At 45.3% G+C, this 22763-nt stretch overlaps 1 protein-coding gene across 3 annotated transcripts in view; it reads right to left on the bottom strand.

The window, feature by feature from the left end:
* The window catches only part of DNAH9 (dynein axonemal heavy chain 9), a 285157-nt gene that overhangs the window by 107107 nt on the left and 155287 nt on the right, over window positions 1-22763 (bottom strand). For all 3 annotated transcript variants that reach the window (XM_061391097.1, XM_061391100.1, XM_061391098.1), the window contains exons 40-45: window positions 22450-22552; window positions 21269-21508; window positions 14522-14683; window positions 13469-13665; window positions 8577-8739; window positions 7572-7695 (exon numbers count right to left, since the gene is read on the bottom strand). In XM_061391097.1, coding sequence (XP_061247081.1) covers window positions 7572-7695; window positions 8577-8739; window positions 13469-13665; window positions 14522-14683; window positions 21269-21508; window positions 22450-22552 — 989 coding nt within the window. The remainder of the gene's footprint in view (window positions 1-7571; window positions 7696-8576; window positions 8740-13468; window positions 13666-14521; window positions 14684-21268; window positions 21509-22449; window positions 22553-22763) is intronic.

The raw sequence follows: 22763 nt of genomic DNA, 5'->3' as shown, positions 1-22763 counted from the left end.
GATCCCCTGCATTGGCAGGCAGATTCTTTACCATAGAGCCACCAGGGAAGCCCAGCTATACTTCAATAAAATAAATTAAAAAGAAAAAGATGTGTTGGCATTTGTTGAAGAAAGAGATGAAAAAAACCAGTGGTAGCCATGACAGAGAAGGATGGATTCAGAAACAGAGGTTGAAATTGGTGGCAACTGCTTACCTGTTGGGTACAGGTGGTGAGGGAGAATATAGTAATGTAGGAGAATGCACAGAGACCTGGTCTCAATGTGTATGAGGATTTAGTACTACATGAATTAAAGACAGGTTGGTTACTCAAGCATCTTTTTGCATTATCCTTTGGGCATTTTTGTTTGGCAGCTGGAGCCAACCAGGTGCTGGTTTAGATTTCCATGGCTTATGGGGTGGATGTACCTTATAAATAGATCCACTGAGAGCAGAAAGGATGTTTAGAAGACCTGGTGCGTGTTTGACAGCTTCTCTTTTGCCCTATACTTTGTCTTTGTTCCTTCCAGGGAAATTGGGTCAAATACGATTTGTATAAAACACAGATGGTCCATCAGGAAATCCAGTTCCAACTGCTCATGGGAGAAGAAGAACTCAATGCCAATATCGTTACAAAAACCTCCAGACTCCACATTCTCATGGGATGTGTGCAGATCACTAATGCATCAACCCGGCATCTAATCCTAGACCACCCGGAAGACCAGGGGAATCTCTTCATGTTTTAATAGGTTGGCCAAAAAGTTCATTTGGGTTTTGCATATGATATTACAGAAATACCCAAACTAACTTTTTGACCTACTCAATATATTCCAAGAGGAGATTTGGCCCACATGTACAAAGGACAGGGATGAAGAGGCACGTGACTTTGCAAGAGAGGGGACTCAATTGTTCATAAACTATTTCAATAGACCACATAGGGGCTACTGACTAGAACATGGACGCTTAAAAAATGATTTTTGAATATGTGAGTAGATGCAAAGTGATTTAATTTGAGCCACGGAAGAGGAGCATTAATTTTTGAGTGAACAATTAAACCTTTTGAAAAGCAAAAGGAAAATTCCAAAACAAGATCCTGAAGTAAAATGAAGTACGAAATCTGGGAAAGTGAGGAGAGGAAAAGACACCACACCTGGTGCAGACCAGGTCTCTCAGCTGGGGCTGTAGTAGAATGGGCTTTCTGGACTGCTGGAACCTGGAGGCAGAGGTACGCTCCCAAAAAGCCAGGAAAAGATTCTATTTTCTCCATTTAGATTAAGATGGGGCCTTGCTGTGGAGGAGGCGATGGCACTCTACTCCAGTACTCTCGCTTGGAGAGTCCCATGGATGGAGGAGCCTGGTGGGCTGCAGTCCATGGGGTCAAGAAGAGTCGGACACGACTGAGTGACTTCCCTTTCACTTTTCACTTTCATGCATTGGAGAAGGAAATGGCAACCCACTCCGGTGTTCTTGCCTGGAGAATCCCATGGACGGAGGAGCCTGGTGGGCTGCCATCTATGGGGTCACACAGAGTCGGACACACCTGAAGTGACTTAGCAGCAGCAGCAGCAGGGGCTTTGCTGATGCTGAGTTTGGTTCAAGGGCCAAGAGAGAACAAATTTTGTAGACTTTTAAAATATCTGGATTTGATGGTCCATGTACATTATTCAGGAATTATTATATAGGACAACAAGGACATAATAGGAATTGAACTTTTCCGATTCGGCAAGGGCCAATATTTCATGCATCGTTTCACCAGCAGCTTCAAGAGCCCCGTTAAGGACTCTGGCAGCCAAAGAAAGAAACTGAAAGGCTTCATTCAGTCTGATTTGTGTCGACACCCTGCTTCTTATACAATTATATGGCTTTTGCTAATTGAATCAGAAATTTGATTTAAACTTTAACTTTGAGCATAGGATTTCTTACTGTCAGTCTGCAACCAATCTGAGATGCAAGTGGTATAATGATGGGTTCTGAAATGTTTGGCTAGTGTCAGAAGTGGGGTTTACCAATCAAGTGCTGAATTAAAAATACAGTTTGATCTTGGAAATGGTGTCAGGAATTCAAGGGATGAAAGAGTGAGCTAAAGAAGTGTGGGAGGAAAGCAGATAGCCCACTGAGCCCACTTTAAGTCACTGAAGAAGATGAATCACTGGAGTGTTAAATCAGTGGAATTCACTCACTGTACCTTATCCTCAGTCTAACAGGATTTATAGATAACTAGAGAGAGATGAGCTGATGACAAGATAGCCCAATGCATAGTTTTCTAGTAGTTTCCTTGCCTCTACTTGTTATCTTTTGGAAGAAAAGCTATGACAAACCTAGACAGCATATTAAAAAGCAGAGGTATTAGTCTGCCCACAATGGTCTGTATTGTCAAAGCTATGGCTTTTCCAGTAGTCATGTATGGATGTGAGAGTTAGACCATAAAGAAGGCTGAGTGGTGAAAAATTGATGCTTTTGAACTGTGGTGTTGGAGAAGACTCTTGAGAGTCCCTCTTTAGAGTTTCAAGTCCCTTGAGAGTCCCTTGCTTGAGATACAGCAAGGAGACCAAACCAGTCAATCCTATAGGAAATCAATCCTGAATATTCATTTGAAGGACTGATGTTGAAGCTGAAGCGCCAATACGTTGGCCACCTGATGTGAAGAGCTGACTCATTAGAAAAGACCTTGATGCTGGGAAAGATCGAAGGCAGGAAGAGAAGGGGGACGGCAGAGGATGAGATGGTTGGATGGCATTATGACTCAATGGACGTGAGTTTGAGCAAGCTCCAGGAGATGGTGAAGGACAGGGACGCCTGGCGTGCTGCGGTCCACGGGGTTGCAAACAGCTGGACACGACTGAGCGACTGAGAAACAACACTATGCTATCTGGGCTTCCCAGGTGGTTCAGTGATGAAGAACCCACCTGCCAGGGCAGAGATGCAGAAGACTTGGGTTTGATCCCTGGGTCGGAAAGATACCCTGGATTAGGAAATGGCAACCCACTTCAGTATCCTTACTGGACAAATCCCATGGACAGAGGAGTCCGGTGGGCTACAGTCCATAGGGTCACAAAAAGTCAGACACTACTTGATGACTGAGCATGTACACACAGGCACTGTGTTATCCAAGAATGCAGTGGCTGCACAATCCCATAAAACTAAAAACTAAGGGGATGACAAGGCCCTGAGGAACCTCTGTAACTCTGCCTGGATTGGCAGTAAGTTAATTTCTAGTCAGAAATTATCTGACAGGGAAAATTACAACTCAGATATGCTCAATTCTCCCTGTCAAAACAGTAAGAAAAAAGGGAGAAAGATTAGAAAAGTATTACTTTTCACTGTATCTCCATATAGACATCTTTAATGCAAATCCTGTTTTTGTCTAAAAGCCATACAAAAGAAATATGAGCTTGAAATTCCATGACTTTGGAGCAGATTGACTGCAGTAAGTTTTCACTGGGCAGGGTTTCAGAAATTCATTTGACTTGAACCAAGTTGTCTTCCAAATGCAAAATTAAAAATATTTCATTGAGGAATAAAATTTCAATTAGTAAAAGTGTAACGTCTCCTGTCTCAGACGTTATTATAGGAGAAGGTGACCCGGCTGGACTGGAGCCAAATGAGATACAGAGTGAGTCTGCAACTTGCCTGGCATCTTCAAAGCTGTAAGTCTTGAGAAGCACAATTCAACCTTTTTGATCGTTTTAGAAATTAGACTTTAGGGCACAGCTTCAGGGTGGAAGGGCAGTTAGACCCGTATCTCATTATTTGGTAAAATAATAAAAGGTGAGGCAGTGTTGGAGCTGAAGTACTATTGTAGAAGGTGGTGGGATGTTAAGAAGACAGTATTTAAGAAAAGGACAGGGCTTCAAGGGCTTCCCTCATAGTTCAGTTGGTAAAGAATGCGCCTGCTATGCAGGAGACCCCAGTTTGATTCCAGGGCCAGGAAGATCCACTGGAGAAGGGATAGGCTACCGATTCCAGTATTCTTGGGTTTCCCCTGTGGCTCAGCTGGTAAAGAATCTGCCTGCAATGTGGGAGACCTAACTGGAAGATCCCCTGGAGAAGGGAAAGGCTACCCACTCTAGTATTCTGGTTTGGAGAATTCCATGGACTAACAAAGCTAGTAGAGGTGATGGAATTCCAGTTGAGCTATTTCAAATCCTAAAAGATGATGCTGCAAGAGTGCTGTACTCAATATGTCAGCAAATTTGGAAAACTCAGCAGTGGCCACAGGACTGGAAAAGGGCAGTTTTCATTCCAATCCCAAAGAAAGGCAATGCCAAAGTATGTTCAAACTACCACACAATTGCACTCATCTCACACACTAGTAATGTAATGCTCAAAATTCTCCAAGCCAGGCTTCAGCAATACATGAACTGTGAATTTCCAGATGTTCAAGCTGGTTTTAGAAAAGGCAGAGGAATCAGAGATCAAATTGCCAACATCTGCTGAATCATCAAAAAAGCAAGAGAGTTCCAGAAAAACATCTATTTCTGCTTTATTGACTCTGCCAAAGCCTTTGACTGTGTGGCTCACAATAAACTGTGGAAAATTCTGAAAGAGATGGGAATACCAGATCACCTGACCTGCCTCTTGAGAAACCTGTATGCAGGTCAGGAAGCAACAGTTAGAACTGGATATGGAACAACGGACTGGTTCCAAATAGGAAAAGGAGTATGTCAAGGCTGTATATTGTTATCCTGCTTATTTAACTTATATGCAGAGTACATCATAAGAAACACTGGGCTGGAGGAAGCACAAGCTGGAATCAACATTGCCGGGAGAAACATTAGTAACCTCAGATATGCAGATAACACCACCCTTATGGCAGAAAGTGAAGAAGAACTAAAGAGCCTCTTGATGAAAGTGAAAGAGGAGAGTGAAAAAGTTGGCTTAAAGCTCAACATTCAGAAAACGAAGATCATGGCATCTGGTCCCATCACTTCATGGCAAATAGATGGGGAAACAGTGGCAAGAGTGGCTGACTTTATTTTGGCAGGCTCCAAAATCACTACAGATGGTGATTGCAGCCATGAAATTAAAAGACACTTACTCCTTGGAAGGAAAGTTATGACCAACCTAGATCGCATATTAAAGAGCAGAGACATCACTTTGTCAACAAAGGTCCATCTGGTCAAGGCTATGGTTTTTCCAGTGGTCATGTATGGATGTGAGAGTTGGACTATAAACACAGCTGAGCACTGAAGAATTGATGCTTTTGAACTGTGGTGCTGGAGAAGACTCTTGAGAGTCCCTTGGATTTCAAGGAGATCCAACCAGTCCATCCTAAAGGAGATTAATCCTGGGTGTTCATTGGAAGGACTGATGTTGAAGCTGAAACTCCAGTACTTTGGCCACCTGATGCAAAGAGCTGACTCATTTGAAAAGACCCTGATGCTGGGTAAGATTGAGGGCAGGAGGAGAAGGGGACAACAGAGGATGAGATGGTTGGATGGCATCACCGACTCAAAGGACATGAGTTTGGGTAAACTCTGGTAGTTGGTGATGGACAGAGAGGCCTGGCAGAATGCAGTTCGTGGGGCTGCAAAGAGTCAGACACGACTGAGCAACTGAACTGAACTGATACGGTCCATGGGGTTGCACAGAATCAGACACGGCTGAGCGACTTTCCCTTTCACTTTCTCTGGTAGTTCAGTGGTAAAGAATCTGCCTGCCAATGCAGGAGACACAGGTTCGATCCCTGGTCTGGGAAGATCCCACATGCCTGGGAGCAACTAAGCCCATGCACCATAACTATTGAACCTATGCTCTAGAGCCTGGGAGCCACAGCTATTGAGCCCACATGCTGCAACTATTGAAGCCCAGAGCCCTAGAGTCCGTGCTTCACAGCAAGAGACGCATCACAAGGAGAAACCTGTGCACTGCAACTAGAGAAAAACCCGAGCAGCAACAAAGACCCAGCACAGCTAAAAATAAATAAAATAAATTATAAAAAAGAGAAAAGAACCACTTATTGGATTGGGGGAGGAAAGGTGTAAGAGTTAATAAGCAAATTCCTGGACTGAAAGGTAATTTGAATTAGGCAGGTTGGGAAAGAAATGAGAATGTGGAGTCGGTGTAATGGTTGGAACCAGCACAGCAAGGAACCTGGGACTCTGGTCCTCGTCAGGGAGAAGCCAAAGTCTTCTCACAGAGCCTGCTAGTGCATGGTCCAAACCAGGGACAGGGGCTCATCATGGAAGTGACAGTAAAACGGCCCTGGGTACAAGGGAACAAAATGCGAAGCAGTCAACGATTGTGAAGCTGTGAAGTTCCTAGAGACCGCATGGGAGGAGCCATCCTGAAAGGTATTTTATATGACATGGAACAGACTTTGGAGAATCACACTGTGATCTTGGTCCTTGGACATTACAGACTAAGGAAGATTTAGTCAGAGGTGGGGAGAAACAGGTTTTCTGAAACGCTGGAAATCTGGAGGCAGAAATTGTGTTCAGAACACCTGTGCACAGACTATTTTATCAGCCCAGATGAAGAGGTGGCTTTGTAGATGTGAAATTTGGACTGAGTCAAGAAATAATATTCTCTTTTTAATTAATATAAATATATACATCTCCCCCCAAATTTCTGAAAATGCATAATTTTTGTACTATATTGTCTTATCTTCTTGGGTATGCATATATAAATACATATACCTTAAATTTTTTTCCCTAACACTTAATATTTGTTTATTTGGCTGCATCTGGACTTAGTTGCCATCAATTGCTCCAAGGCATGTGCGATCTTAGCTCCCCAACCAGGGATTGAACCTATATCCCTTGCTTTGTAAGGCAGATTCTTACTAGACTACAGAAGTCCTTAAATATATAGATACACACATATATATATATCTTGTGTATGCATATATACATATTTTTATATATTAGTATATGTTTATAGATACATATATATGTATACATAAACTTTTTTTTTCTTGAATGGCTGACATAAGTCCTGAATCCCTAAAGAAATAAGGACAGCAAAGTATCAAGAATTGAACTTCCAAAAAAAAAAAAAAGAATTGAACTTCCCAGTGAAGTCCTATTTTGCATTCACATTGTCACAGGGACATTGAGACAGCCTTTGTCAAGTTCTTTGTAATCTAAGAAAACCATCCTCTGTCCGTTTTGCTTCTACTTTGTTTGCATCAAGTTCTGAGTCCTTGGTTAATTAAACTGGCAACCTAACCCTGCCCTATTGTCTAAGTTTTGTGGGTGCACATTTTCTGTGTATCTTGCAGCTAACACCTAACCTCCCTGAAATACTGCACATGTTCCATCTCCTCTGTCTTGGGTGTAGGAGGGAACACCACCTTCTCTCTGGACTCAGCAGGTCAGCCGGCCCTTCAGCTGCTCTTCTTCCTATTGTCATATCCGGTCCCACCTAAGGAAGCCCCAAGAATACTGTCTGTTTGGAGTGTAAGGACAGTGAAAGCCAGCAGGCCCAGCACCAGTCCTCGAAGGACCTTCATGAATCAAGTCTCCCCTGTATTGGTTTTCTCCCTCATTTCTGTGGCCTTGCTCTTCTGACCTTGAACCAAGCCTCCACCTGGGAATGTCTCTGACTCCAGCAGGAATTCATTAGAGATATTCAAGTACAAAGAGTCTCTTACCAGATGCCAAGAGGTCGTTGATGAACACGAGGAACTTCTCGTCAGCCACTTGGGCATCGGTCATGAGAAACACGGTGCTGAGGTTCTTGACCCCGGCTTTCAGGCACAACCCTGCCAGGTCCGCCTGCAGAAACCACGGCAGAGATCTCTGAGAAGAGGGCCTCCTTGAAAAGAGACCCCCACCCACTTTTTAGGAACGGGACCATTTTCTTGTCTGCTCTCACAGGAAATAAGGAAAGACGGCAATGGGAGGGAAGGAGGAGTGTGACTTTGAACTCACAGGCAGAAAAATATGCCTCATTCCCAGGCCTTGATCCCATAGATGGAAAAGTAGAATAAACAGTGGTGATCTTTAATTCACACAACCACCGTGGCTCCTGAACGAGTTTCTAGGACTCCTGCCTTGTGCAAAGAGACATGAGCTTTCTAAAGACAAGGATGGTCCCCTGTTCACCTGTGTTAACTTATACCATCACACAAGTGAATGACTTGCCCCAGGAGGGAAGCAAACGCTCTTAGTTCTGACAGAAGAGGCACCACGTACTTGGGCCTCCAGGCCTGGGTAGATGACTACATCTTATGATAGCAGAGTTTTGTGTTTTTTATGACTAGCTCCAGGAAAAGACTTGTGTTGCAAAAAATATATGTACATGGGGGAACACACAAACACACTCACACATATGCACACACAATCATTTGGTAGAAAATTTGTTGTTGTTGACTTTGATGTATTAATAGATGTGCTTCCTATTTGGGTGAGAGCTGAGGCTCTACAGATGTCACTAAAGCAGCGGAAGTCTCCCAGATACAGAGCTTGGGAAGGCCAGGTTCTCAGGCAGGGTCTAATGAGCCCCTCCAGCCACCAGCCCAGAGTCTAAGAAGAAGGCGGACAGACTGTGAAGAGGAGATTCTGGGCGAGGGAGCCGAAGAGCTAATGCAGGGTGACAGGGAGCTGGGCAGCTCGGGAGAGGCTAGGTCTCCTCCTGCAGCCGCCGACCCTCCTACCTTGAAGTCCGGGATCTGGTAGCCTCTCCGCAACGTGATCTGGAATATGTCCATGGAGCTGACGAAAGCCGCCAGCCGGGTCAGGCTCTGCTTGCCACTCCCCCCAACGCCGACTAGCAGAGCATTTCCCCGGGGGGACTCCAGGATGCGATTAATGTGGCAGCTGAGAGAGAAGCAGAGACACAGGGCTTCGATCAGATTCCCCTCCGTCAGGAGCAGGTGGAATGGTCTGGGGTGACCTGGAACCCTTGCAGGCACATCCTGGGCTGAGCTTGGGAAGACTCAGTTAAGAGGTCGACTAAGAAAAGATGCACAAGGTGAGAGTTGCAAGTTAAGTTTTATTTGGGGCAAAATAAGGACTGCAGCTCAGGAGACAGCGGTGCAGAGACCTCTGAGAGGCTGCTCCAAAGAGGTCGTGGGGAAAGATCGCTAGATAAGATTTTGGTAAAGAGGGAGTTCAGAGCAATCCAAGGTTTTCTGCTAGTCTTGAGGAGCTGATGTCACCGTGAAGGGATTCAGTGCTTTTCTAGATATGAGGTGATGCAAGGATTGGGATCATGAAATCAGTTTCTGAAAATATTGATCTAAAGACCTGTTCCAACAGTTTCCTGGAGCACAGAGTGCCTCACTCTCCAACCTGGACTCTCTTCAGGGGGTGTTGAAGGTCCACAGTTGTAGCAGAACAGGGTTCAATCTCTGCAAAGGCAGAGAGCAAATGCCCTGGGCAAGCGCCAATTTGTAGTTGACAATGGTCCCCAAGCTTGGCCTCGCCTCTGGCCCGAGTGGACTAAAGTCTCCCTACTCTGCTTTAAGCCAAAGCCTCTGGTGAAGCACAGGTGGTGGAGGAAGAGCCCAAGGCAGCCAGGAGGGGTTTGTGATGGCAACAGGAAGGGCCTGGGGTTATATCTCTAATTATGTCCACAGGATGAATTCCTAGTGAGACAGTTTTCACGGCTTTTGATAAATGCTGAAAAACTGCACTCCCCCACCCCATTATGCTGCTGCTGCTGCTAAGTTGCTTCAGTCGTGTCCAACTCTGTGCGACCCCATAGACGGCAGCCCACCAGGCTCCCCCGTCCCTGGGGTTCTCCAGGCAAGAACACTGGAGTGGGTTGCCATTTCCTTCTCCAATGCATGAAAGTGAAAAGTGAAAGTGAAGTCGCTCAGTCGTGTCCAACTCTTATCGACCCCATGGACTGCAGCCCACCAGGCTCCTCCATCCGTGGGATTTTCCAGGCAAGAGTACTGAAGTGGGGTGCCATTGCCTTCTCCACCACCCCACTATGGTGGCACTAATTTCTTCTTAGGTAGAAGTAGTCAAAAGTTGAGTCTACTATATTGGAGCATAAGAATATGTCAGATTGTATGAGTTGAATTTGGAAGTTAAGCCCATATATTTGGGGATGGACAGCACAGTGATGCAGCCACTGTGAACAGGTCGTATGTCACTAAATTTATCTAGTGACATTTTATTTCCCTAAATATTCTTTCCAGGTGCCCCAGTGGTAAAGAATCTGTGTGCCAGTGCAGAAGAGGAAAGAGACTGGAGTTCAATCCCTGGATCGGGAAGATCCCCTAGAGAAGGAAATGGCAATCCATTCCACTATTCTTGCCTGGAAAATTGCAGGCAAGTAAACGAAAGCTGAAGATGAACCACAGTACAGCTGGAGGAGTCTGGCTTACTGAAGACTGGACACACACACACACGGACAGAAGAGCCTCGCATGCTACAGTCCATGGGGTTGCAAAGAGCTGGGCATGACTGAGCACACAATACAACAAATATTCAGGAGATTTTCACTGACCTACTTTAGCTCATTTTATGATTTTACTTTTGCATTTATAATTACTCAGTTTTGATATTCTGTCTTGTATCAGACAGATGTATACTTCTCCAGATCCATTATTAAACCAGAGTTTCTAGACATCTGAAGAGTGTGTATTCTCAGCTTACTTTCTCTATGGTGCTAGCGCATTGAAGGGATTCAAGAAGTTTTTGTTAAATTGAAGCAGAACACCCAAGACCTTATCCTAAGCATCACATTTGGGGGTGAAGAAGTTGCAAGGAATCATCTGCTTTGTGTCTATATGAGAAAGGGTTGCCTACGGTGACAAAAGGAGAGATGGTGGTGCAAAAATGTCCAGGCCCTCTCTTCAGATTCAAAAAAAGAGGGGCGGGGTGCAGGGATGAACTGATGAAGGTGAAAGAGGAGAGTGAAAAAGTTGGCTTAAAACTCAACATTCAAAAAACAAAGATCATGTCATCTGATCCCATCACTTCATGGTAAATAGATGGTGAAAAATGGAAACAGTGACAGACTTCATTTTCTTGGGTTCCGAAATCACTGCAGATGGTGATTGCAGCTATGAAATTAAAAGACGCTTGCTCCTTGGAAGAAAAGCTATGACAAACCTAGACAGCATATTCAAAAGCAGAGACATCACTTTGCCAAGTGCCAAGGTCTGCATAGTCAAAGCTATGGTTTTTCCAGAAATTATGTATGGATGTGAGAGTTGGACCGTAAAGAAGACTGAGCTTCGAAGAATTGATGCTTTCAAACTGTGATGCTGGAAAAGACTCTTGAGAGACTCTTAAGACAGTAAGGAGATTAAACCAGTCAATCTTAAAGGAAATCTATGCTGAATATTCATTAGAAGGACTGATGCTGAGGCTCTAATACTTTGGCCGCCTGATGCAAAGGGCCAGCTCATTGGAAAAGACCTTGATGCTGGGAAAGACTGAGGGCAGGAGGAGAAGGGGATGACAACCATGGACGATGCCATGGTTGGACGGCATCACTGACTCTATGGACATGAATTTGAACAAACTCAGGATGACGATGATGGACAGGGAGGCCTGGAGTGCTGCAGTCCATGGGGTCACAGACAGTCGGACACAACTGAGCAACTGAACAGCAACAAGGGATGAACTGATGGGGAGAGAGGCAGGCAAGGGGAAGAAAAAACTCAAGTAGGTTCTGTGGGCCGCCCAACACCCAGCTCTATTCTGGAAGGCCTGAAGTCAGTTCAGCGTGGTCCATGCTATTCTATAGCTAAATGGAAATGCATCATTAGAGCTGAAGCTTTCAAAGAAGAATGGTGAAGTCTGCAACTGTCAGCATTGGACGCCAGCTGGGGGATTCATTAACAACCTCTGATGAGGGCAAAGGACTCTGCATTTAAATCACAAAATCTGAAAGGAAGATCAATATTCTAAAGGGTGCCTGGGCTAGAAAACCAAGGCAGTCTGAGTTAAGCCCATTACTGAGCTTCTGGGAGATTAAAAACAAAAGCTGAAGATGTACCGCAGCACAGCTGGAGGAAACTGGCTTATTGAAGACTGGACACACACACACACACACACACACACACGAGAGAGAGAGAGAGAGAGAGAGAGAGAGAGAGAGGGAGAGAGAGAGAGAGAACCAATAAGATGTACAAAAGAAGGGGCATGAGAGAATTTCCTTTTTTTTGTTAATAAACATGAAGTGATTCTAAGAGGAAGAGGAGGAGGCAGAAAAACATACATTGGAGCAAATGAACAAAGAAAAAGACAAAGATTATGCCAAAAGCAGGAGGAACAATCTAGTGCAAAGCTTTCCAAAGAAGCAGAATGAGAATGTGCTGGAATGGTGAAGGAAGTTGGTAGGAGAGAAAAGGTGCTTTGAGGGAAAGAAAACAACATCAAAAAGACAAAGACTCTAATCTCAGGGACTCTAATGCAGCGTAAGGCCCTCGACAGGCAGGACCCTCAAAAATCCTTACTTTCTGGAGGAGCAAACCGAGGCTTGGGGCAGTTGTGTCCTTTGCACAGTACTACTACCCGTCAGTGGCAGGATGAGGACCTGAATTGGGGCGTGGCTCTCAGCCGGGCCTGTGGGTTCCTGGGAAAGTCTGTACAGACTCCATCCTGGGCACTGTGTGCAGTGGTGCCCGTAAGCTTAGTTACCTGTGCTTCTCACTATATTGTTTGGTGCAGAGAAATGTCACCGGCATGGAGTGAGGGGAGAAGGAGGGTCCCTACCTTTTTCTAGGCCCTGGGGCATATAGAAGGGGGAAGAAAAAACACACTTTCTTTAACCCAGGGATCAGTTAGGTTTCAGTAAGAATTCTGAAGTGGAAGACCAAGTGGATTTTGCTGTTGGAGACCCTGGGCAGCAGGGGGCAGGGTGGAGTGATTGTAGAAGGCAGGAGGGTGGTAAATGCAGCTCAGGTGTCAGTACATACTGTCTGGGAGGTTTGGAGACCATTCTCCATGGTTCACTTGATAGCCTGTGTGCTTAGGCCATGCTCAGTCACTAAGTCATGTCTGATTCTTTGTGACCCCACGGACTGTAGCCCACCAGGCTCCTCTGTTCATGGAATTTCCCAGGCAAGGATACTGGAAGGGGTTGCATTTCCTTCTCCAGGGGATCTTCTCGACCCAGGGATGGAGCCTGTGTCTCCTGCATTGGCAGGTGATTCTTTACCACTGAGCCACCTGGGAAGCCCATTCACTTGACAGGAGCAAGACTTAAAAGGACAATTAATTTTTGAAACGTGTGCACTTAAAACTTTCGATCTCACTGGACTAGGGTGGGTTGGGAATACAGGTCCTCAGCCCTTCTGCTGCCTTATTTGATGACCTCCCATTCTCCCCTGGTGTCACTGTGGTCAGGACCAGGATTGTCAATGGCAACCATGTGCACAAATCCTGTTCCTCCAGAGTCTAACACGACACTGCCCCCCAAGGTCAGTGGCAGAAGCTGCTCTACCAGCTGCCATCTCAACCTTCACGGCAGAAGCAGTCGCTGCTTTCCCGATTTTATCTAGGTGTCCTCAAATGCCCCAGTGAGACCTGACACTGGGAAGGGGAGACAGCTGAAGAAAGGCAAGGAGAAAAGCACGCTTACACGTGGCGCACGGCGTCCTCGAAGAGCACCAGGTCCATCACCGTGTTGACTTCGTTGTGGCTCTCCAGGGCCTCCACCAGCGTCTGGGTCAGAAGTTCCCACGACTGGACAGGCATGTACTTGGGCTCCCCGATACCGTATGCAAAATGGCAATACACGTTCAGGCTTTGGGTCTGCTCCACAGTCTCTCCGAGGTCCTGGTGATGAGACACAGGGGCAAGGACCCTCCTGACCGACTCTTGGGTCTGCTCCCACACAGAGTGGAGACAAACCTTATTATGTATAAGAAAATAAAATACCCAGTACCATTCACCTGACTTAAAAGACAGGGGGTCTTTGTCTCCTCACTACCAAGCCATTCTTGAAGTTTCAAAGGGACAGCTATTCTTTTTTAAATCCAGAAAGGAATTTTTTACTTATCAAAACCCAAATATTTGAGATTTTGAGAGGTGGAGATTGTTATGAAAGTGAGTCCAAGAAAGAACAGGCTTTCTAATGCATCAGGAGGAGTTTATGTCAGCATGAGCAATTGTTCCCACCTGCCACTCTTTACTTCTAAGGTTCAGACTGGAGGACTCACTTGGGAAGAGGGTGATCAGCATGCTGTTCAACAGCAGGGGCATAACCCAGGAAATAAATTTTAAATCACTATTCAAATAAATCTTCAGTCTCTAGAGTTGTTCCAAATGTTCCAAGTTTCAGACTTGTTCCAAATTTCCAGCCAATAGCAGTTCCAAAGTGGCTGGCTCTGCAGAGACGAGACTCTGAATTTCCAAGGATGCTGGCGTGTCAGCTGGGATGACCAATTTGGGGAAAGGACAAGGATATGGTCAGATGGTCTTCACAGGCCTCACAAGACCGAGATTCTATGGTTAATTTGTATCTCTTCTTGCCCCAGAATTTTCCACTTTGTCACACTAAGGACAGACTTTCTTTCTTTATCTAAATATGATTTTCTTCAATATAAGGGCTAGGTTTTTATCATTTTGGTGATCCTTGCATAATCACCATTCTTTTTCAGATGTAAGCAGAAATTCACAGGGCAATACTCACATCAAAAATTTTCTTGACCACGTCTACCTGGATCTTATCAAAAAGATCAAGGTCCTTCTCTTCCACCATCTTATCCCGATAAACCCGATTCGATTCGTGCAGATAGAGATTTACTAGGTCCTGTGAGGACTTGACACATTCCACGGAGGAGAAGAGAATACCCTGTAAGGAGAAAAAACAGCAAAAAAAAAAAAAAAATAATAAAATAAATAGCAACTTAAAACTTCAACAGTTACTATTGATGGAAGCCAGTTATGCAACAGGCACTGAACTAGATGTTCTGCCAGACAAAGCTCACTTAACCACAGTGATGAACCTACAAAGTAATTTTTACAATAGTTATTCAGCATAAGGTGAAGGGTGAGATTCAGAAAGAAAGCAAGCGTGCTCTACGGTATAGGGTAATAAGTGGCCTTAGTTCAAAACCACACAGCTTTGAAGCCAGGTCTGCCTGACCTGAGATCCTGGAATTTCAACCACTACTTTCCAGATCACCACAGAAATGGGTGAGGTGGCTTCTTGGCTGTATTTCAACTCTACAAGTGCCATTTTGAAAGCTAATCTGGGTGATGACTGTTAATTCAAATCAGAAGGACAACAGAGGGCTGGAAGGAACATAGCTAACTTTTACAGGTCAGCAATCTAGTTATTCACCTCTAGTAAGTTCTCCTTCCTATACACCTCAGGGATCATTCTAAATATTTACTATTCTTTTCAAATGTCCATCACTTCCCTGTTACTATTAGCCAGTGCTCCAACCTCCTTTATGGAAAAATGGAGACCACTGAGGTCAGAGCCTCTTGACAATTTCAAATCCTATAACTTAAAGCTCATCGATGCCTTCTTTGCCCTCACTGACTTCTGTCTTATCTTACAAGAAAAGGAGTCCTTTAATTGTACGTCATTACAGACAGAATGGGCTTCCCCGCTGGCTCAGATAATAAAGAATCTGCCTGCAATGAGGGAAACATGGGTTCGATCCCTGGGTTGGGAAGATTCCTCTGGAGAAGGGAATGGCTACCCACTCCAGTATTCTTGCCTGAAGAAATGCATGGACAGAGGAGCCTGGTGGACTACAGTCCATGGGGTCACAGAGTCAAGACACAACTGAGCAACTAACACTTTCGCTACAGACAGAATGATGCTCAGATTCACCTGCATGGCATGAAGATCGGGTCATAACAAGAGGTGAAAGGCTGACGATTAATGATCTAAGTAGCCATGTCAAGAATATAGAAGAACAAGAACAAACTCATCTCGATCCTAGAGAAAGTAGGAAGAAAGAGATTATAAAGAAAAGAGCAAATTTTAATAAATTTATATACAAAAATGTATCAAATAGAGATAACCAATAAAATCAAACACATAATATTGACACACGTCTCTTTTTCAGTTTCTTTGGAAAAGACTAGCACAATTAGCCCTACTCTCTAGCAGGGCTGATTGAAGATAAAAAGAGAAAAACAGAGAAGGTACACATAATCAATAGCCAGAACAAAAAAAAGGAGCACATGTCAGACAAAACAGATACTTAAAAGATAACAACAGGATACTATAAACAATTTTATGCTAATAAATTAGAAGCTGATGACACAGACATCTGACCACAACTTATGCAAAAAGAAGGAGAAATGTGAATTGCCTAATACGTATTTAAAAAATGGAATTTATAATGGAAAATCTTTCACAGAAAAACTCCAGATGGTTTCATCACTAAACTCTTCTGACATTTAATGAAGGTACAATACAGTGTCTTAAAAAATCTTCCTGAGAGTAGAAATAGAGGAAACGGTTCCCAATGCATTTTATGAGGACTTCATAACCTTAGAACACTGGAAGAAAGAAAAATGATAAGAAAATCATATTAATATAGGTGCAAACATTATAGAGAAAAAAATAATGAATGGAATCCAGAAAATAAAGTAAGTTCACCATGTTAACAACTCAGTTGGGTTGATTAATAAAAAATAATCAATGTAATTTATCCCATTTCCACACAAAAAAAGAGAAAAAGATAGATACAGTGATTTCAACAGATATAGAAAAATCATTTAAGTTTCAACATATATTCATGATAAAAAAAAACTCTTAGTAAACTATAAACAGAAAGAAATTTTCTTAAACTGGTAAAGAGCATCCATGAAAATCTATAGTAAGCATCACACTTAACAGCCAACTATTGTAAACACTTGCCCTTAAAATTAGGAACGCTGTGCAAGGCCACTCTCACTATGTCTCTTCCTTGAGGCGGCAGGTAAGAAAAAGCAATGGGAAGACTTAAGGGTCAGAAAGAAAGGAATTGTTACTATGATTCATTTTTACCAATGGCATGATTGTGTATATAGGTGCAAACATAATATTGAACAAAAGTACACAAGCGTATTTTCCATACAATTTGCATATAAAGTCCCAAAACAGGCTGAAATAACGTATGGGGCTAGAAGTCCAGACAGTACTTGAGCTCTGAGAGGAGAAGAAGGAGTGAGTGGAGGACTTCCCTGGTGGCCCAGTGGTTAAGAATCCATCTGCCAAAGCAGGAGTCACAGGTTCTGTCTCTGATCTGGGAAGAGCCCACATGCCACGGGTCAACTAAGCTGGTTTGCCGCAACTACAGACCCCATGCTCTAGAGTTCAGGAGCCACAACTACTGAAGCCCGTGCAACTTGGAGCTCACGAACCACAACGAGAGAAGCCACCACAATGGGAAGTCGCAGCACTTCAACTAGAGAAAGCCTGCATGCAGCAACAAAGACCCAATGCAGCCAAATAAATAGGGAAGTACAATGAAAAGAGAAGCTTCATTTTTTTTTTAGAGTGAACAGAAGAAAGAAAAACAAGGGGTTTCAGGGATGCTGGCAATGTACTTCTTTTTTAAAAAATGTATTTATTGGGAAAGTAGTTCTTGACTTGAGTTATGGTTATGTAGCTGTGATGATTTTGTGACAATTAACTGAGATGTGTGTTCATGACTTCGGCGCTTTTCGGCTTGGATGTGAGACTTTTAAAAAAGTTTATTTTAGAGAAAGACAGAAATCTCATTGGGTCCGTTTGGCCCCTGCCTGCTTCCTGGATTTCCTGGGTACCAGCCCTGTGTGAGGTGTGGACAGCAGAGAAGGAGCCCCACCACCAGTGCTGACCCTGGGAGCGAGGAGAGCCATCAGCTGAAGTTTACAAGCCCCATTACAGCCAGATGCTCAGGCTGACTGACAATTAAGGGCTGAGTCGATGAGAGTGTGTCAAGGGCAAAGTTTGCACCAACTCAGACAGTTTTGTGTAGCACTGAGATGGGAATGCTTAATGATTTCTGCTCAGAGCACGATCAAGTTCTGTCCTGATGTCCGGATCCTGGACAGAGTGAGTGAAGCGCAGAGAAGGGCTGAATGATGGAAGCTTGGATTAAGCTGGATGGAGGAAAACGGCGTGTTCTCCAGACAGCACCTGTCTCCTTGCGGGCATTCAACCCTCCTTACAGCTCTCCTGTCAGGCCTTTAGGCAAGCAGGCTGGGAAAGGGGAGGGAGGGGGAGGCTGTAGCCAAGCTGTGGGCTCAAAACTCTGTTCTGGAGGAGGAGGTGAGGGGCTGTGTCGATGGACGGAGGCAGGTTCTCCAGTGGGGGTGCACTTCCCACATTTGGGGCTGGGAGTTGACAGCTGGCAGGCTGCAGAGGTCGGGCTGGGACACAGAGCCCGGGGGTTGCTACTCAGGCTGGCTGAGTCTGGAAAAGAACCAGACTTAGCCCCACACCATACCTCTCCTCCTAGTTCCTCCCTGACTAGGGAGGAGCTAACACAGGCTGGACTGGGACCCTCCTTCCTCAGGACACCTTGGCAGCCTGAATCCCCACACAAGAGAGCTGACCTCCCCACTCATCTGGGGTACGAGGCTTCTGCTTGGCAGTTATGCGAACATACTCGAGCTACTGACTTGTCTGTGACACAGTTTTGTCATTTCCAAATTGGAAGTGATCAGTGTTGTACCTGAAATGGTTGTCTTGAGGATTAAATCATTAGCTAACAGATGCAGAGGGCATAGGACTGGCTCAATAAATGCCAGCTTTATTACAGACTGAAGCTGGACCTTTTACAAAGATCCTCTCTGATCTCAAAGTTCCCTCCCTGATCTTGTGGCTTGGTGACACCTACAAGGCCTGCTCCCACCTACTTGTTATTCCACCGACACCGTGCGTACTCTTCTACCTCCCCGAGCATTCACGCTGTCATCTATGAGCTGGCAACGTTTCCCAGCCTCTGTTAAATTGGGATAATAATGTGTATCCCAAAGGGCTGTCGTGAGTATGAATTTCAGGTTGCACAGGTGACAAGCTGCTGTCCAGGCAGGAGCCAGCTCAGGGCATCGTGTGAGGGAGACCTGATGCCTCTTTTCCCTTTCATTCTGCCACTATGAGCAGTGGGAATTTGATCTAACGACTTAACTCCTTTTTGTTCATTTGGAAAATGCAGACGGTGACACCTCTGTCTCATCCCACTCCAGTGAGATTTAAGAGATGGCTGGTGTGATTAAAAAATAAAAAAGTGCCTTCCCTGGTAGTCCAGTGGTTAAGAATCCACCTGCCAAAGCAGAAGACACAAATTCAACCCTTGGTCCAGGAAGACCCCCTGTGCTATGGGGCAACTAAGCCTGTGCACCACAACAACTGAGCCTGTGCTCAGAGCCTGTGCTCAGCAACGAGAGAAGCCACCACAACAAGAAGCCCGTGCGCCGCAACCAGAGAGTAGCCCCCGCTTGCCACCACTAGAGGAAGCCCGAGTGCAGCCATGAAGACCCAGAGCAGCCAAAAATAAATACATAAATAAACAAAATTTTTAAAAGTCTTTCTCAATGAATACTTGATAAATGGGAGGTGAGGGTGGAGATGCACAGACATTGCCACTGTCCAGGTCTGAGGGCCACGGGGCTGGGTCCTACTTGTTGCCTTAACTGTCTTAGGCTGTTTCATCAAAAGGATGGATGAGGACAGAATGGCATATTGGAAGGGGGACCTGAAGACCTAGGTTCTAGTCCAGTTCCTTCCCTGGCTGGCTGTGTGCTCTTAGGCAAATCAGTGTAAGCTCTGTGGGTCTGTTTCTTCATTTATAAGTTAATAAGTGAATGTTTGGAGGCACCTGATCCAGGAGCGCCATCCTGGGTCAGGTCACACGTGCTCTCAGAGACTTGGCCTGGCTGTGGGGCTCAGTGGTCCACCCTCTGGGTGAGCCTTTTGGGAACGCTGCTCTCAGATCACTGAACTAATGTTCAGTGGGTTTCTGCTCCTTACGACCATGGAACCCGCAAGCCCTATGGCCTCAGTGCCTGGACTTTTGCTAGTCTGAGGTTTCCCAGAGTCCTACCTGCACAGGTAGTGCCCTGAGTGTTGCTGTTGCTCAGTCACTAAGTCACGTCCATCTCTTTGCAACCTCGTAGACTATAGCCCACCAGGCTCTCCTGTCCTCCACTGTCTCCTGGAGTTTGCTCAAATTCATGTCCATTGAGTTGGTGATGCTATCTGACCATCTTATCCTCTGCCACCCACTGCTCCTTTTGCCTTCAGTCGTTTCCAGCATCAGGGTCTTTTCCAATGAGTCGGCTCTTCACCCTGGGTAATTATCAATGTGCTCCCCGTGGAGGGTCAAGCCTTGCTCCCTGGTCAAGTTGACATTTCCCTACAGGTGTGGCCTCTGCTTGGTATAAAAGGCACTTTCCCTCAAAAATGGCTCAGAGCTGTCCTGGAGAGGGGTCCCTCTGAGAAGTAGTTTCTGCAGATTCTCCTCCAGGATGGGAGGGTTATGGACCCATGATGTGAGGACGGGTTACCTGAGCAAGGGGAAGAAGGGGCCAGGTTTGCTGCACTGCCCTCTGGAGGTTTTGATAGTGAGGAGCCGAGCGATTGGAAGCACCAGGCAGACACAGGCCATCCCTAGTTAGAAGAGCATCACTATTTTGAAATGGTTTTGACCTGGGAAATAACCCAGAGTTTCTAGGACTGAGGCATCCCAGAGGCTGGAGGATAGTGTCTTAGGAGTAGCACCACATGGCTTCTATAGGAGGCAGAGCCCTCCTGCATGGTTTGGGGGACATTCTCTTGCAACTCAAGAAAGATGGGTGGACCAACAGGGTGTGCAAAATATTTTTATCTTTCTTCCATGCCACTCTCTTTTCCTAGGCTGAAATCATTACATAACATTATCTTTGAAATGCTGAGCCACATTCAGCTTGAAGGAACCAACTCAAAAAATGCATCTGGCTTACTGAGAAGTAACTCAATCTACTAATAGAATTCTATATTTTAAAATTTTTTTGGCTGTGCTGGGTGTTGGTCACTACAAGGGCTTTTTCTTTAGTTGCAGAGAGTAGAGGCTACTCTCTAGTAGAGGTGCTTGGGCTTCTCATTGCGGTGGCTTCTCTTGTTTTGGAGCACAGGCTGTAGGGCACTCAGCCTTCAGTAGCTGTGGCACCTGGGCTCAACAGTTGTGGTGCATGGGCTTAGCTGCTCTGAGGCATGTGGGATCTTCCCAGACCAGGGATCGATGTGTCTCCTGCATTGGTACGTGGCTTCTTCACCACTGAGTCACCAGGGAAGCCCCGGAACTCTGTTCTCTTGAATAGACCCACACAGATCCCACGGTACTCTGTTTACTTATATGTTCATCACCCCATAAGAACCCTGCCTTTGTCGAAGAGTTTGGCCAAGGATGGAGGGAACAGGGTCATTGTCAAGCCTCCAAAGGTGTCTCGGAGAGGTCGGACTCACCTGGAAAATGTTGGCGAAGTCCCTGAGGTTGAAGATGTAGTGGAATTTGATCGCTGTGGGAAGGAACATGGTGGCGATTTTCTGGTGGAAGGTGAGGGCCAGATGGAGCAGCTGGGGGACGCTCTTGTGCAGCGCTGCCGGGAAGCTCCCCAGCTTGAGATGCTGAGTCAGGATGGTGCTGTAGATGGAGGACAGGGCGTCTGCTCCCGGGAAGGAGAGGGTGAGCACGCTGAAGTGACGCTGCTCGGGAAAACAGAGACACAGGGAGGAGGCCACGAGTTACCCTCTGTGGTCACAGAACAGAAATCACCTCTTCTGGATCTGGATACGGTGGTCAAGAATTCTTAGAAGGGCTTTGAATTCTACATTCTGGCCACACTTCTCACATTAAACCCAAACTTAGTTGAGCCTAGAATGAATGAAGGGCTTTGGACCTCTGGTCAAAGATGTCAGTGTGGCATAGCAGAAAGAGAAGGGAACCTGGACTCCGGGTCCAAATCTGATTGTGATACTGAGAATGCATGTGACCTTGGCAGGGTCATTCACCCCTCTGACGTTCTCTCATTCTGAAGGCCAAGTTGAATTAGACTAACCCTATGATTCCATCTGGCTCGAAAAGCTTCTTTAAAAAGTGGTACAAACGAACTTATTTACAAAACAGAAATAAGAGTCACAGATGCAGAAAACAAACTCATGGTTACCGAGGGGGGAATGGGAGGGAGGTATAAATTGGAAGATTGGGACTGACATACACACACTCCAATATATAAAGCAGATAATAAGAACCTACTGTATAGCACAGGGAACTCTACTCAATACTCTGTAATGACCTATATGGGAAAAGAATTTTAAAAAGGATGGGTGTGTGTGTGTGTGTGTATTTGTGTGTGTGTGTGTATGTATACACACATATAATTGATTCACTTTGCTGTACAGCAGAAACACAACACTGCAAATCAACTATGTTCCAATGAAGGTTAATTATAAAAAAAAGAAAACAAAGCTTCAGGGGGTCTGGGTTGAGGTGTTTTTTTGTCTTCCTGGAAACGCAAGTCCACATCCTGTATGATTTACCATGGAAAGAGGCTGGATGGGTGGAGAGCCAATTTTCCCACAGAGACCAGTAACATCTCGTCTGGAAGGTGATGTTTAGGACTCCAAGGTCACAGTTCCCCCCATACCTGAAGCCGGGGGTTGATGGTGAAGCTGCCCGCGGTGGGGTTCATGCAGGAAACATACTGGACGTTCATGACCTCCTTCAGGGACAGTTTGTTTCGATCATACCTGGGACAGTCAGAAGCCGCAGGTGAGAGAGGGCTCAGGCAGGGGACCGTGTTGTGAAGCTGAGCTGGGATGTGCCCAATCACTCATGTGTTTGAGAGGTTAAAAAAATATTAGACCCACTGGTAGAAACTGAGAAGATAAAAGAGCTGAGGACAAATCCCTAAGGGATACCATGTCTGTGGAAGTAGAACAGGAAGGAGAGACCACAGAG

Source organism: Bos javanicus, chromosome 19, assembly GCF_032452875.1.
Source record: "Bos javanicus breed banteng chromosome 19, ARS-OSU_banteng_1.0, whole genome shotgun sequence".
Taxonomy (NCBI): Eukaryota; Metazoa; Chordata; class Mammalia; order Artiodactyla; family Bovidae; genus Bos; species Bos javanicus.
This window is presented reverse-complemented; position numbering and strand designations above follow the sequence as displayed.